Here is a 16,610-nt window from a genome sequence, read left to right on the forward strand (position 1 = left end):
GAGGGAGCACTACACTGTCGGAGGGACAGTACTGAGAGAGCGCTGCACTGTCGGTGGGGCAGTGCTGAGGGATTGCTGCACTGTCGTTGGGGCAGTACTGAGGGAGTGCTGCACTGTCGGAGGGGCAGTACTGAGGGAGTGCTGCACTGTCAGAGGGGCAGTACTGAAGTAGCGCTGCACTGTCAGAGGGACAGTACTGAGGGAGTGCTCACTGTCGGAGGGGCAATACTGAGGGAGTGCTGCACTGTCGGAGGGGCAGTACTGAGGGAGCACTGCACTGTTGGAGGGGCAGTACTAAGGGAACGCCGCACTATTGGAAGGGCAGTACTGAGGGAGTGCTGCACTGTCGGAGGGGCAGTACTGAGGGAGTGCTGCACTGTCGGAGGGGCAGTACTGAAGTAGCGCTGCACTGTCAGAGGGACAGTACTGAGGGAGCGCTGCACTGTCGGTGGGACAGTGCTGAGGGAGTGCTGCACTGTCGGTGGGGCAGTACTGAGGGAGTGCTGCACTGTCGGTGGGGCAGTACTGAAGGAATGCTGCACTGTCGGAGCGGCAGTACTGAAGGAGTGCTGCACTGTCCAAGGGGTAGTACTGAGGGAGAGCTGCAATGTCGGAGGGGCAGTGCTGAGGGAGTGCTTCACTGTCGGTGGGGCAGTACTGAGGGAGCACTGCACTGTTGGAAGGGCAGTACTAAGGGAACGCCGCACTATTGGAAGGGCAGTACTGAGGGAGTGCTACACTGTCGGTGGGGCAGTACTGAGGGAGCGCCACACTTTCGGACGGGCAGTACTGAGGGAGCACCGCACTGTCGGAGGGGCGGTACTGAGGGAGCATTGTACTGTCGGAGGTTCCGTCTTTTGGGTGAGACTTTAAACTGAGGCACCGTATGCCCTCTCATGTGGACCTAAAAGATCCAACGGCCACTATTTCTATACAGAGCGGGGGAGTTGTCCCAAGTGTCCTGGGCCAATATTTATCCCTCAACCAACATCACTAAAACAGATTATCTGGTCATTATCTCATTGCTGTTTGTGGGAGCTTGCTGCCACATTTCCCACATTACAACAGTGACTACACTTCCAAAAGTATTTCATTGGCTGTAAAGTGCTTTGGAACATCCTGTGGTCGGTAAAGGCGCTATATAAATTCAAGTCTTTCTTTTGGGTTGCCCACTACAACAAGATTAAGGGGAGGTGTATTGGAGGTATTCAAAATAATGAGTGGTTTTGATGGAGCAAGTGGAGATAAACTGTTCCCTCTGGCAAGTGGGTCAGTTACCAGAGATCACATATTTAAAATAATTGGTAGAAGAACGAGAGAGGAAATGAGGAGAACTTATTTCACACAGAGGGCTGTTACGATCTGGCACGCATTGCCTGAAAGCAGATTCTGCAGGAACCTTCAATGGCAATTGGACCTGTGCTTGAAGAGGAATCATTGTAAGGTTATGGGGGAAAGCTGGGGCTGGGACTAAATTGTACAGCTTCATTGAGCCAGCACAGACACAACGGGCAGAATGGCCTTCTGTGCTGTAAGATTCTAGGATTTGCAAACAATGATTGCATTGCGAATTCAACAATTTCCAATGACTGAAGGGTCAATGACCAGAGGACACAGATTTAAGGTGATTGGCAAAAGAACCAGAGGCGACATGAGGAAAAACTTTTTTACGCAACGAGTGTTAGGATTTAGAATGCGCTGCCTGATAGGAGGTGGACAAAGACTCAATTGTAACCTCCAAAAGGGAATTGGATAAATACTTGAGGGAGAAAAAATTGCAGGGATATGTGGAAAGAGCGTAGTGTGATAAAGGGTCGGCCATTCAGGACTGAGATAAGGAGGAACATCTTCACTCAGAGGGTGGTGAATCTTTGGAATTCTCTGCCCCAGAGGGCTGTGGAGGCTGAATCATTGAGTATATTCAAGGTTGAGATTGACAGATTTTTGGACTCGAGGGGAATCAAGGGATATGGGGATCAGGCGGGAAAGTAGAGTTGAGGTCGATAATCAGCCATGATCTTATTGAATGGCGGAGCAGGCTCGAGGGGCCGAATGGCCGACTCCTGCTCCTAATTCTTATGTTCTTATGAGTCAGACTGACTGGATTGCTCTTCGAAAGAACCGGCGCAGACTCGATGGGCCGAATGGCCTCCTTCTGTGCTGTCTTATTCTTTAAGTAACAATTGAGCACGCCTGTAAAAGCCATTTATCCTCTGCCTAATGGAAGTTTTGCTGTGCTAGACACTAATCGATGTGAATTGCTCCTCTAATTGTATCCAGTTACATGATCCACTGAATTATTTTTAAAATGCACAATCGATAGTTATTTTTCCTTTGTCTCTCGCTGCTTATCCAATTCATCAATCTTCAAACATTTCCGGAATGTGGCTGGTGTTCATTACTGGGTCTGTCAAGGCTGGAGCTGAGTAGCCTTCAGTGAGAGAGAGAGAGAGAGAGAGATTCTGCCATTCCATCATACAGAGGGCACTGATTGCAGCTGTGAGTTCCTAACTCACTCCAGGTAAGGTCCCTTTCCTTCTCCCGAAGCTCCCAGTCCCAGGCCTGAATATTTCTCACAATTGCCCAGGGCTTGAATAGCATCTTAAAATTAAATAGCTCCCCCTCACATACACCCTTAAAACAATGGGACCCAGCCAGTGTGACTAGACGCAAGGTGTGGCTCTGTCAGCAAGGTTTGCGGAGTGTTGCTCGGAATTAATGGCAAGGCACTGTTTAACTTTTAGAAAACAAACAACTGCTCGGACTGTGCGTGGGTCTGTGGGACATTTGTGGCATGAATGCGGAGTTGGACATTTGGTTTTCAGAGTCTCTCTGAGCTGCTCAAGCTGTGAAAAGTCGGGGATTATCGGTGGAACGGTGTCAGTGAGTTTCCTGGCCCTGGGTGATAAGAACATAAGAAATAGGAGCAGGAGTAGGCCATTTGGCCCCTCGAGCCTGCTCCGCCATTTAATAAGATCATGGCTGATCTGATCATGGACTCAGCTCCACTTCCCTGCCCGCTCCCCATATCGTATTTCTCCCTTATGCTCAAAAATCTCTCTATTTCCGCCTTAAATATATTCAATGACCCAGCCTCCACAGCTTTCTGGGACAGAGAATTCCATAGATTTACAACCCTCTGGGAGAAGAAATTTCTTCTCATCTCAGTTTTAAATGGGCGGCCCCTTATTCTGAAACTATGCCCCCTCATTCTAGATTCCCCCACAAGGGGAAACATCCTCTCTGCCTCTACCTCTACCTGTCAAGCCCCCTCAGAATCGTACACATTTCAATAAGATCACCTCTCAGTCTTGATGAGTCAGGAGGTTGCTGCAGATTCCCGGTATTGCGGAGGGTGTAAGGCTGGAACCTGGACCCCGCCCCCGCTGCTGCCTGGTGTCAGTAACTCAGCTTCCTACCCAACTCCGCAATCCAGGGAGTCGGCAAAATCTTCATCAAGTGTCGAGGGCGACCCCAATGACCAAGCTTTCACTGAACCGGGGAGAACTTCACAGACAAACAAACCCCAGGGATTTACAGTCTGCGCATTACTCTTAAAGGGGACGACACCTTCATGGAGAATTGTTTTAACATTTTAAAGTAATATATAATTAAGGGGAGGGAGTCACAGCCTTGTATCGTGTGTTGGTCACTATTAACACCGACTAATTTATTATTGGGGCTCAGTTTCTAATATCTTTTGGTAACTCGAAGTCACAATTAATGCCCCCATTAATGCCCCTGTCCCCATTAACATCCCCATTAATGCCCCTGTCCCCATTAACGCCCCCTGTAATTTGGGATCTTTCTGTGCCCTGAAGCCGGCTGGTTTTGCTGATGATCCGATTCCGGTGGCTCAGCTTCTTAAAATAGCGCCAGCTCCGGAATAAAACCCGGAGCGGACCACGACCCCGAGCCAGACTCCGAGCCGGAGCCGGGACATCAGAGCCGGAGCGTGTATGGCCGGGGCTCCCAGCACCGGTAAGGGGAGCGGGATTGGGTCGGATCGGCACCGGGAGCGGGACCTTCCTCTCGGGCATCGGCTCCACACCGGGACTTGCTGCGGTTTCCCGGAGTTCCGGGTGGACCCGGAGCGGAGCGGTGTGTCCAGGTCAATCCCAACATGTCCCGCTCTCAGTACCGGGACTGTGCCTCAGTGCCGGGGCGGGGTGTATCTGTGGGTCGGGATTGTGCTCAACCTGAGAGCTTCAAAAGACAGACTTGCATTTCTATAGCGCCGCAGGACGTCCCAAAGCGCGGTATAGCCAATGAAGCACTTTGTTTGTAGTGCAGTCACTGATGTAATGCAGGTAGATCGGTCCCAAAATGTTCATCTTCCCTGGCTGTGCAGAGTATGCGACAGGCACTAAATGGTTAAAGACAGTGGGGTCGGAAGTGCCCTGTTAGCGCCTTCGGGGGGTGGGGGGAGTTATCGGCTCCTGGAAATTGGGCGGGAGTCAGCGGAAGCGCTGTTACGGTAGCACCGCGTCCCACAGGTAGCGCCCCAGGCCACCGTGTACGATGACCTCTTGCCACCCCACGCCGGATATTGTCGAGCGGGTACCAGCACCAGCCTGGTGGGTTGCAAACCGGGCCGACATCCACTTGCGGGGAGGAAATTAAAGGGGAGGTCGGGCGCGCCCCGCACCGCCACCTTTCCGGTTTGACCGACTCTCCGGTTTGACCGACTTCTGTTGCGTGGTTCGGTCCTCGGCACCGCGCCGCCCTGGTGGCCCAGAGGAGGTATTAGAGGCCTGGCAGAGTGCACAGCGGCCCTCCCTTTTAACCAGATTATCAGCGTAACGATGACCAACGCGTTCCCTCAGCACTTCAATTCCGCTCGGGGGTGGTAACCGCAATTTTAAGGCCAGGGCAGGACTTCGTGCCGGGCACATGCTCCGAACGTTGTGGGTTCAAATCCCACTCCAAGGACTCAAGCACATAAATCTAGGCTGACACTCCCAGTGCAGTACTGAGGGAGTGCTGCACTGTCAGAGGGACAACACTGAGGGAGCACCGCACTGTCGGGGGGCAGTACTGAGGGAGCGCTGCACTGTCAGAGGGACAACACTGAGGGAGCACCACACTGTCGGGGGGCAGTACTGAGGGAGCGCTGCACTGTCAGAGGGACAACACTGAGGGAGCACCGCACTGTCGGGGGGCAGTACTGAGGGAGCACCGCACTGTTGGAGGGGCAGTACTGAGGGAGCGCTGCTCGGAGGGACAGTACTGAGGGAGTGCTGCACTGTTGGAGGGGCAACACTGAGGGAGCACCGCACTGTCGGGGGGCAGTACTGAGGGAGCACCGCACTGTCGGGGGGCAGTACTGAGGGAGCGCTGCACTGTCAGAGGGACAACACTGAGGGAGCACCACACTGTCGGGGGGCAGTACTGAGGGAGTGCTGCACTGTCGGAGGGACAACACTGAGGGAGCACCGCACTGTCGGGGGGCAGTACTGAGGGAGCACCGCACTGTTGGAGGGGCAGTACTGAGGGAGCGCTGCTCGGAGGGACAGTACTGAGGGAGTGCTGCACTGTTGGAGGGGCAACACTGAGGGAGCACCGCACTGTCGGAGGGGCAGTACTGAGGGAGCGCTGCACTGTCGGAGGGGCAGTACTGAAGGAATGCTGCACTGTCGGAGGGGCAACACTGAGGGAGCACCGCACTGTTGGAGGGGCAGTACTGAGGGAGCGCTGCACTGTTGGAGGGACAGTACTGAGGCAGTGCTGCACTGTCGGAGGGGCAACACTGAGGGAGCACCGCACTGTCGGAGGGGCAGTACTGAAGGAGCGCTGCACTGTTGGAGGTGCCATCTTTCGGACAAGATGTTATACCGATGCCCCGTCCCATGGCACTATTTTGAAGAAGAGCAGGGGAGTTATCCCCGGTGTCCTGGCCAATATTTATCCCTCAATCAACATTAAAAAAAAACAGATTATTGGGTCATTATCACATTGATGTTTGTGGGAGTTTGCTGTGCGCAAATTGGCTGCCGCGTTTTCATCATTACAACAGTAACTACACGCCAAAATTACTTCATTGAGACATCAGGTGTTCGTGAAAAGCGCTATATAAATGCAAGTCTTTGTTTTTCCTTTTAAGACTCTCAGGAAGAGTTGATTTACGCTGACTCTTGACAACCCGTCCTCCTGTCCTCGCCTGAGAAGTTTCCCCCCAAACCACATGGCACCATGTCAGGTGTCTTTTTCCGAAACAATTCGCCATCAAACTGCTGCCGACTGTAGTATTTCCAAACGAGAAACAGGCCATTCAGCCAGACCGGTCCGTGCAGGTGTTTCTGCTCCACACAAGCCTCCTCCCACCCCTGCACCTCTCATTCCATCAGCATATCACATTACAGAGTGTTTGTGCTGTACTCGAGGATCTGCAGCTAGGGGTTCACTGGAACTGGCAGGGTTATTTACACTGTGACAGAGACGGGTAAGAGGATATTTAATCAAGGTTTTTTTTAAATGACGAAGTGTTTTGATCGAATGAATAAGGAAAGACTCCTTCCTCTGGTTGGAGAATCAGTGGCGAGGTGGCATCACTTTAAAACTGTCACTGAGAGTGAGGAGAGAGGTTAGGAGAAATATCTTTACACAGGATTGTTGGAGCCCAGAATGCTGCAAAGAAAGAAAAAAGAGACATGCATTTTGTAAAGTCCTGTCCCCTCAGTACAGATTCACACAAGGCATGTAGTGAAGTCAAGGTCACTCTGGACCCGCACCTTTATTTCCAGCTCTGGAATGCTGCACTTGCCTGAGACCTGTCCTTATATACCTGTCTCTTGCAAGTGCACCCCTGGTGGTAAGGTATGCTGGTAGTTACAGGTCATATCTTATTACAGTCATGTATAGCATGTTGGGATACAGTTATATATAATAATGTAAGATACATGACATCACCCTCCCCCAAGGTCTTATTGTCTTTATAGGTTCAGTCTCTCAGGTGGTCTACGCTCTCACGTGGAGCGTCTGAGTTGTGGTTCAGTTGTTTGCCTTGGTGTCTATTTTTCTTTGGGAGTGGTTGCTGGTATCTCGCCTGGGCTGTCTGTTTCGATTGGTGTGATTGTTGTTGACTCGCCTGGGCTGTCTGTTGGGATTGCCCTTTCCTCAGGTTGTTCCCTCTGTCTGTCCACCAGGTGTGGTGCGAATTCCACATTGTAGTCTGCCTCTGATTCCGCAGTGCTGTTGGTAAATCTGCTTTTGACTTGGTCTACATGCCTCCGGAGGTTTTGTCGTTGTCCATTTGTACTACCAGTAGCCTGTTTCCTTCCCTGCAAACCATTTGGGACCCCTGCCATAGTTTAGTACAAACATTTTGTCCCCTATCTCATTCCATCTCCCCCTCAAATTTCTGTCATGGTACTCAGTCAGCTTACGGCGCTTTGCCTCAACGATTTCATGCATGTCTGGGAGGATTAATGAGAGCCTTGTTTTTAAAGTCCTTTTCATCAACAGTTGCGCGGGGGGGGATCCCAGTCAGTGAGTGCGGACGAGATCTGTATGCCAACAGCAGTCGTGACAGGCGACCCTGCAGCGTGGGACCTTGGATTTTAAGCATGCCTTGTTTGATGATTTGCACTGCTCTCTCCGCCTGGCCATTGGAGACAGGCTTGAATGGTGCCGTCTTGACGTGATTTATGCCGTGGTCAATTATAAAGTCTTGGAATTCTGCGCTGGTGAAGCACGGACCATTGTCACTGACTAATATGTCAGGGATTCTGTGCGTTGCAAACATGGTTGCGAGGCTCTCCACAGTGGTGGAGGTTGTGCTCGAGATTAAAATGGTGCATTCAATCCACTTTGAAAATGCATCCACAACTACGAGGAACATTTTGCCCATGAATGGGCCCGCATAGTCTACGTGCACCCACGACCACGGTTTGGTAGGCCAGGGCCAGGGGCTCAGTGGAGCCTCCCTGGGGGCACTGCTGAGTTGGGCACAAATGGTGCACCTTCGGATGCAGAGCTCCAAGTCCGCGTTAATACCAGGCCACCAGATGTGGGATCTGGCTATGGCATTCATGAGAATGATCCCCGGGTGCTCGCGATGGAGCTCCCGGACAAATGCCTCTCTGCCTCACAGAGGCGTGACTACTCGGCTGCCCCACATCAGGCAGTCTGCTTGTAGTGATAGCTCATGCATGCGCCTGTGAAAGGGTTTTAATTCCTCGGGGCAGGCATCGCGAGCCTCTGCCCAGTCACCGGTTAGGACACATCCTTTTACTAAGGATAACGTGGGGTCACTGGCAGTCCAGGCTCTGATTTGGCGAGCCGTCATGGGCGAACCTGTGGACTCAAAGGCATTGATTGCCATGACTATCTCACAGTCCTGTTCGTCAGACCCTTCCGTGGTCGCCAGGGGTAGCCTGCTGAGCGCGTCGGTACAGTTGTCTGTGCCTGGTCTGTGCCTTATGTTATAGTCGTAGGACGCCAGCATGAATGCCCACCGTTGAATTCACGCCGAGGCGTTGGCGTTTATTGCCTTGCTCTCGGATAGGAGGGACGTGAGGGGCTTGTGGTCGGTTTCTAACGTGAACTTGGCCCCCAAAAAGTATTGGTGCATCTTTTTGACACTGTACACGCACACGAGTGCCTCCTTCTCTACCATTCCGTACCCGCGTTCCGCCCGCGAAAGTGACCTGGAGGCATAAGCTATGGGTTGTAATTTGCCTGCACTATTGACATGTTGCAAAACGCACCCGACCCCATACGCTGACGCATCGCATGTGAGAACTAGCTTTTTACCTGGGTCAAAGAAAGTCAAAACACTGTTGGAACACAGAAGGTTGCGTGCCTTATTGAAGGCGTGTTCCTGGGCGTCCCCCCAAAACCAATCGCATCCCTTCCTGAATAGCACGTGGAGAGGCTCCAGCAGCGTGCTTAAGTTCTGCAAAAGTTCCCAAAGTAATTGAGTAGCCCGAGAAAGGCGCGCAGTTCTGAGACATTCCGGGGCCTGGGTGCCAGGCGAATTGCTTCTGTTTTGGACTCTGTTGGGCAGATTCCATCAGCGGCAATCCTTCTGCCCAAAATTTCAACCTCAGGTGCGAGAAACAGGCACTTGGATTTCTTGATCCGTAGGCCTATCCGATCCAACCGCTTTAGTACTTCCTCCAAATTACGGAGATGGGAGTCGGTGTCCCTGCCCGTGATAAGTATGTCATCTTGAAATACAACTGTCCCCGGGATGGACTTGAGCAGACTCTCCATGTTGCGCTGGAATATGGCAGCTGCCGACCTGATGCCGAATGGGCATCGATTGTACATGAAAAGGCCTCGATGTGTGTTGATGGTGGTGAGTAGCTTGGATTCCTCGGTCAATTCTTGCGTCATATACGCAGATGTGAGGTCTAATTTTGAGAAAAGTTTACCTCCAGCCAATATGGCAAATAAGTCCTCCGCTCTGGGCAGCGGGTACTGGTCCTGTAGGGAGACTCTGTTTATGGTAGATTTGTAGTCCCCACAGATTCGTACAGATCCATCAGGCTTCATGACTGGGACGATGGGACTTGCCCAGTCGCTAAATTCCACAGGTGATATAATGCCTTCCTGCAGAAGCCTGTCTAGTTCGTGTTCAATCTTTTCCCTCATCACATAGGGTACAGCTCTGGCCTTGTGATGGACCGGTCTAGCATCCTGTGTGATGTAGATTTTGACTTTGGCCCCTTTGAAAGTGCCCACACCTGGCTGAAAGATGTTCAAATCGCTTTATAACTGTTGAGCAGGAGGTCCGTTCCTCTAATGACATGGCATGGACATCATCCCATTTCCAGTTTAGTTTTGCCAGCCAGCTTCTCCCCAGCAGTGCTGGGGGGTCTCCGGGGACAATCCACAGGGGAAGTCGGTTCACTGTCCCTTTGTGTGTGACAGAGAGCATGGCGCTGCCGAGGACTGGTACGATTTCTTTGGTATAGGTCCTTAGTTTGGTGTCGACCCTTGTGAGTTTTGGTCTGTCTCTTTTATGCGGCCACAGTTGTTCAAATTGTTGAGCACCCATGAGAGATTGACTCGCTCCTGTATCCAGCTCCATGTTGACAGATATCCCGTTGAGTAGGATCCTCATCATTATAGGAGGTGTCCTGTCGTAGGAGCAGCGGCCATTGATCGTGTTGACCCGCTGTACATCGGTGTCCCGGGTACTGTTCCCACCGTCTTCTGGTCCGCTTTCCGATTCGTATACCAGCCAAGCTGCCGTTTTTTGCACATGTGGGCCAAATGCCCTGTATATTCACAGTTCCTGCAAACAGCCTGCTGAAATCGACAGTCCCTTGACGAGTGCCCACCCCCACACCTCTTGCAAAGAATGAGCTGCGTCTGGCTGATCTCGCTTGAGCTTCTCTCAGTTTGTAGTTGATTGCTCACATTGTGGGTTGGTGAGGTGTGAACGGCCGTTCCTGTGGCCCTTGATGGCTTCTGTTGCCACTGCTTGCTGTTGAAAGCCTGTTCTGCCGGTTTTGTCTGTGTGTGGAGGTAGCAGCTTTTCTAATGCTGTGAACTTGTTCCATTATTTCGTTAGTTGTCGTACCTGCATTGTAAATCAACCTCGTTTCTTCTTCCCCTACCAAGAATGTCTGTGCAACCAGTGCTGCTGCCTCTAAGATCAGGTTCTTGGTCTCTATGAGCTTTCAGAATATGCCTGCGTGGCCTATTCCTTCAATGAAAAAGTCTCTCAGCATTTCTCTCCTCAGTTCATTGGAGAACTCACATAAACTAGCCAACCTCCGAAGTTCCGCCACCGAAGTCAGGTATGCTCTGGCCCACACAGCTTCTGTAGTTGTAGAACCTGTGTCTGGCCATGTGTAGGCTGCTCGCTGGCTTCAGGTGGTCTCTTACCAGTGTGCTCAATTCTTCAAACGACTTGCTTGCTGGTTTCTCAGGTGCCAACAGATCCTTCATTAAAGCGTATGCTTTCGAGCCACAGCTGGTCAAGAGATGGGCTCTTCTCTTGTCTGCCGTATCGTCGCCTAACCAGTCTTTGGTTACAAAGCTTTGCTGGAGCCTTTCTATAAAGTCCTCCCAATTGTCTCCCACATTGTACTTTTCATCTGATCCGTTCGCCATTCTGTGGATTCTGTAATCCCGTAACCCGTCGCCACTGTAAAGTCCTGTCCCCTCAGTACAGATTCACACGAGGCATGTAGTGAAGTCAAGGTCACTCTGGACCTGCACCTTTATTTCCAGCTCTGGAATGCTGCACTTGCCTGAGACCTCTTCTTATATATCTGTCTCTTGCAAGTGCACCCCCGGTGGTATGGTATGTTGGTGGTTACAGGTCATATCTTATTACAGTCATGTATAGCATGTTGGGATACAGTTATATATAATAATGTAAGATACATGACACATTTTCCAGAGGGAGTGGTTGAGACACCGACCATTGTATCCTTTAAGAGAAAGTTGGATAGGAAGGATGTGAAGGCTTTAGAGAGAGTACAGAAAAGATTTACGAAAATGGTTCCAGGGATGAGGGACTTCAGTTACGAAGATAGACTGGAGAAGCTGGGGTTGTTCTCCTTAGAGCAGAGAAGGTTGAGAGGAGATTTGATAGAGGTGTTCAAAATCATGAGGGGTATGGACAGAGTAGATAGAGAGAAACTGTTCCCATTGGCGGAAGGGTCGAGAACCAGAGGACACAGATTTAAGGTGATTGGCAAAAGAACGAAAGACGACATGAGGAAAAACCTTTTCACACAGCGAGTGGTTAGGATCTGGAATGCACAGCCTGAGAGGGTGGTGGAGGCAGATTCAATTCTGGTTTTAAAAAGGGGATTGGATAAGTAGCTGAAGGAAAAAAATTGGCAGGCTACGGGGAAAGGGCCGGGGTGTGGGACTAGCCGAAGTGTTCCTGCAGAGAGCCAGCATGGGCTCGGCGGGCCGAATGGCCGCCTTCTTTGCTGTAACCATGCTATGATTATAAATATTTGAAGCTGAAAAAGATACAGGGCTATGGGCAGAGAGCGGGGCAGTGGAATTTGTTTGGGATTTATACAGGGCTATGGGCAGAGAGCGGGGCAGTGGGGTTAGTTTGGGATTGATACAGGGCTATGGGCAGAGAGCGGGGCAGTGGAATTATTTTGGGATTGATACAGGGCTATGGGCAGAGAGCGGGGCAGTGGAATTATTTTGGGATTGATACAGGGCTATGGGCAGAGAGCGGGGCAGTGGAATTAGTTTGGGATTGATACAGGGCTATGGGCAGAGAGCGGGGCAGTGGAATTATTTTGGGATTGATACAGGGCTATGGGCAGAGAGCGGGGCAGTGGAATTTGTTTGGGATTTATACAGGGCTATGGGCAGAGAGCGGGGCAGTGGAATTATTTTGGGATTGATACAGGGCTATGGGCAGAGAGCGGGGCAGTGGGGTTAGTTTGGGATTGATACAGGGCTATGGGCAGAGAGCGGGGCAGTGGGATTTGTTTGGGATTGATACAGGGCTATGGGCAGAGAGCGGGGCAGTGGGATTAGTTTGGGATTGATACAGGGATATGGGGAGAGAGCGGGGCAGTGGGATTAGTTTGGGATTGATACAAGGATATGGGGAGAGAGCGGGGCAGTGGGATTAGTTTAGGATTGATACAGTGCTTTGGGAGAGAGCAGGGCAGTGGGATTAGTTTGGGATTGATACAGGGCTATGGGGAGAGAGCGGGGCAGTAGGATTAGTTTGGGATTGATACAGGGCTATGGGGAGAGAGCGGGGCAGTAGGATTAGTTTGGGATTGATACAGGGCTATGGGGTGAGAGCGGGGCGGTGGAATTAGTTTGGGATTGATACAGGGCAAATGGAGAGAGAGAGCGATTATAATCAGGGATGCTTAAGAGGGCAGAATTAGAGGAGCGCAGTGATCTCGGGGGGTGGGGGGGGGGGAGAGGGGGGAGTTGTGGGGCTGGAGGAGATTACAGAGATAGGGAGGGGCGAGGCCATGGAGGCATTTGAAAACCAGGATGAGAATTTTGAAATCGAGGCATTGCTTAGCCAGGAGCCAATGTAGGTCAGCGAGCACAGAGGTGAAACTGCCCCTCTACCCACTCGCTGGGCTGTACCAGGGCAATAAGTGGTTCTTGCAGGTGATGACAGAGTAGCTCAAAAAGAGGCATCATCTGCCATCGTGGTCACATATGTGTAATGAATTTTGGTGACAGTTATATCCGGAAGAACCATTCATCCCAATCATGGACTCTAGCCAACCACAGCTAAAACCCTGAGCCCAAGGATAAATGAAGGACAATTCCAGGATGCTAATCCTGCTCTTATAATCCCCCTGGCGCTGCTCATTGCCTCTAATTTCACACAGGAACAGGAACAGGTTGTTCAGCCCCTCAGGCCTGTCCCGCCATTTAATGCCACGGCTGATCTGCATCCTAACTCCATCCACCAACTTGGCTCCATATCCCTTTATACCCTTGGCTAGAAAAACTCTTATCGGTCTCAGATTAAAAATGATTAATTGACCCCCAGCGTCTGCTGCTTTTTGTGGGAGAGAGTTCCACACTGTGACCACGCTCTGTGTGAAGCAGTGTTTCACAACTTCTGTCCTGAACGGCCTGGCTCTGATTGTAAGGTTATGTCCCCTTGTCCTAGATCCCCCACCAGCAGAAAAAGTTTCTCTCTCTCTACTCTATTAAATCCTTTCCAAATCCTAAAAACCTCAATCAGATCACCTTCTATATTCCAGGGAATACCACGCTAGTCCAGTCCCAATGGCTGCACTTAGCTGAGATTAGTTTAGTGGACACGGACTATCAATAAATCAGTGACGCTCCCCTCACAGCCCTGACATGCATCATATTTTGCAGTGGAAAATGTGAGCTGGTTCACTTTGATTTGAATGTAAATGTGAACTCCACAGGTGAGGGATGCTCCGATAAATCCCTATAACATAAACAGCAATCATTGTACCTGCTTTTTGTTCTTTCCCTCCCCAGCCGAGATGCCCAGGCAATTCCCCAAGATTGCACAGACGGACGAGGATGAACAGGTTCGGATTATCGCGGAGAAGGTGTTCGCCTCCGCTCTGCGTGAGGAGGACACCAAGGACTCCATGTCGCTGTTTGATGTTGCCGAAGATTGTCCGATCGGCAAACAGGAGGCAAAAGAGAGGGAGCTACAGAAGGAGATCGCGGAGCAGCAATCTGAGACCACGGCTAAAAGGTCTGTCCTTCTCAGTGTCCAGGAGTGAACATACGAATTGGAGCAGGAGTCGGCCATACGGCCCCTCGAGCCTGCCCCGCATGTCAGTAAGATCATGGCTGATCTGATCTTGGCCTCAACTCTGCTTCCCTGCCCACTCCCCATAACCCTCGACACTCCTATAGTTCAAGAGGAGTTCAAGAGTGGTCACACCTTGTGTTGTCCCAATCTCAGCCTGACCCTGCACTAGGAATGTTGGGCAGTAAAACCACTTCTGGCACACTTTCGAAGAGGGTTTTGATACAGCACAGAAAGAGCGATCCAATCAGTCCCACCCCCCTGCTCTTTCCCCACAGCCCTGCACATTTTTCCCCTTCGAGTATTTATCCAATTCCCATTTGAAAGTTACGATTGAATCTGCTCCCACCGCCCTTTCAGGCAGTGTGTTCCAGATCACAACAACTCGCTGCGTAAAAAAATATTCTCCTCATCTCCTCTCTGGTTCTTTTGCCAATTATCTTAAATCTGTGTCCCTCTGGTTACCAACCCTCCTGCCACTGGAAACTGTTTCTCCTTATTTACTCCATCATGATTTTGAACACCTCTATTAAATCTCCCCTCAACCTTCTCTGCTCTAAGGAGAACAACCCCAGCTTCTCCTGTTTATCCACGGAACTGAATTCACTCATCCCTGGTACCATTCCAGTTAATCTCCTCTGCACATTGTTTAATAAAAAAAATAAAAACACAGACCTTACATGAACAGCTGGAGACTGACAGGAAAAATGTAGTTTTTTATCATTCTTACCTTGGTGTGGAGCTGGGAGGAGCAGGAGTCGCCCTGCTGGATTCACAGTGTTATTGTAGAAACATAGAAAATAGCTACAGGAGTAGGCCATTTGGCCCTTCGAGCCTGCACCATCATTCAATAAGATCATGGCTGATCATTCCCTCAGTACCCCTTTCCTGCTTTCTCTCCATACCCCTTTATCCCTTTAGCCGTAAGGGTCATATCTAACTCCCTCTTGAATATATCCAATGAACTGGCATCAACAACTCTCTGCGGCAGGGAATTCCACAGGTTAACAACTCTCTGAGTGAAGAAGTTCCTCCTCATCTTAGCCCTAAATGGCTTATCCCTTATCCTTAGACTGTGTCCCCTGGTTCTGGACTTCCCCAACATCGGGAACATTCTTCCTGCATCTAACCTGTCCAGTCCCGTCAGAATTTTATATGTTTCAATGACATCCCCTCTCATCCTTCTAAACTCCAGTGAATACAGGCCAAATTGATCCAGTCTCTCCTCATATGTCAGTCCTGCCATCTTGGAAATCAGTCTGGTGAACCCTCGCTGCACTCCCTCAATAGCAAGAACGTCCTTCCTCAGATTAGGAGACCAAAACTGAACACAATATTCCAGGTGAGGCCTCACCAAGGCCCTGTACAACTGCAGTAAGACCTCCCTGCTCCTATTCTCAAATCCCCTAGCTATGAAGGCCAACATGCCATTTGCCTTCTTCAGCGCCTGCTGTACCTGCATGCCAACTTTCAATGACTGATGTACCATGACACCCAGGTCTCATTGCACCTCCCCTTTTCCTAATCTGCCACCATTCAGATAGTATTCTGCCTTCGTGTTTTTGCCCCCAAAGTGGATAACCTCACATTTATCCACATTATACTGCATCTGCCATACATTTGCCCAATCACCTAATCTGTCCAAGTCACCCTGCAGCCTCTTAGCATCCTCCTCACAGCTCACACCGCCACCCAGCTTAGTGTCATCTGCAAACTTGGAGATATTACACTCAATTCCTTCATCTAAATCATTGATGTATATTGTAAATAGCTGGGGTCCCAGCACTGAGCCCTGCAGCACCCCACTGGTCACTGCCTGCCATTCTGAAAAGGACCCATTTATCCCAACTCTCTGCTTCCTGTCTGCCAACCAATTCTCTATCCACATCAATACAATACCCCTAATACCATGTGCTTTAATTTTGCACACTAATCTCTTGTGTGGGACCTTGTCAAAAGCCTTTTGAAAGTCCAAATACACCACATCCACTGGTTCTCCCTTGTCCACTCTACCAGTTACATCCTCAAAAAATTCGAGAAGATTTATCAAGCATGATTTCCCTTTCATAAATCCATGCTGACTTGGACCGATCCTGTCACTGCTTTCCAAATGTGCTGCTATTTCATCTTTAATAATTGATTCCAATATTTTCCCCACTACTGATGTCAGGCTAACTGGTCTATAATTACTGTTTTCTCCCTCCCTCCTTTCTTAAAAAGTGGTGTTACATTAGCTACCCTCCAATCCATAGGAACTGATCCAGAGTCGATAAATTGCTGGAAAATGATCACCAACGCATCCACTATTTCTAGGGCCACTTCGTTAAGTACTCTGGGATGCAGACTATCAGGCCCCGGGGATTTATTGGCCATGAATCCCATCAATTTCCCTAACACC

At 50.4% G+C, this 16,610-nt stretch overlaps 1 protein-coding gene across 3 annotated transcripts in view; it reads left to right on the forward strand.

Annotated features, from left to right (window-relative positions):
- The first annotated feature begins 2,442 nt into the window (after nucleotides 1-2,442).
- Nucleotides 2,443-16,610, forward strand: part of ampd3a (adenosine monophosphate deaminase 3a) — an 82,686-nt gene continuing 68,518 nt past the window's right edge. For 2 of the 3 annotated variants that reach the window (XM_070899445.1, XM_070899447.1), the window contains exons 1-2: nucleotides 3,894-3,981; nucleotides 13,930-14,155. In XM_070899445.1, the coding sequence (XP_070755546.1) occupies nucleotides 3,960-3,981; nucleotides 13,930-14,155 (248 nt within the window). In that variant the 5' untranslated portion in view covers nucleotides 3,894-3,959. Of the gene's footprint in view, nucleotides 2,522-3,893; nucleotides 3,982-13,929; nucleotides 14,156-16,610 lie in introns of those variants that run through there. The other variant, XM_070899446.1, reaches the window with a different exon arrangement.

The sequence above is a fragment of the Pristiophorus japonicus genome, chromosome 14, assembly GCF_044704955.1.
Source record: "Pristiophorus japonicus isolate sPriJap1 chromosome 14, sPriJap1.hap1, whole genome shotgun sequence".
NCBI lineage: Eukaryota > Metazoa > Chordata > Chondrichthyes > Pristiophoridae > Pristiophorus > Pristiophorus japonicus.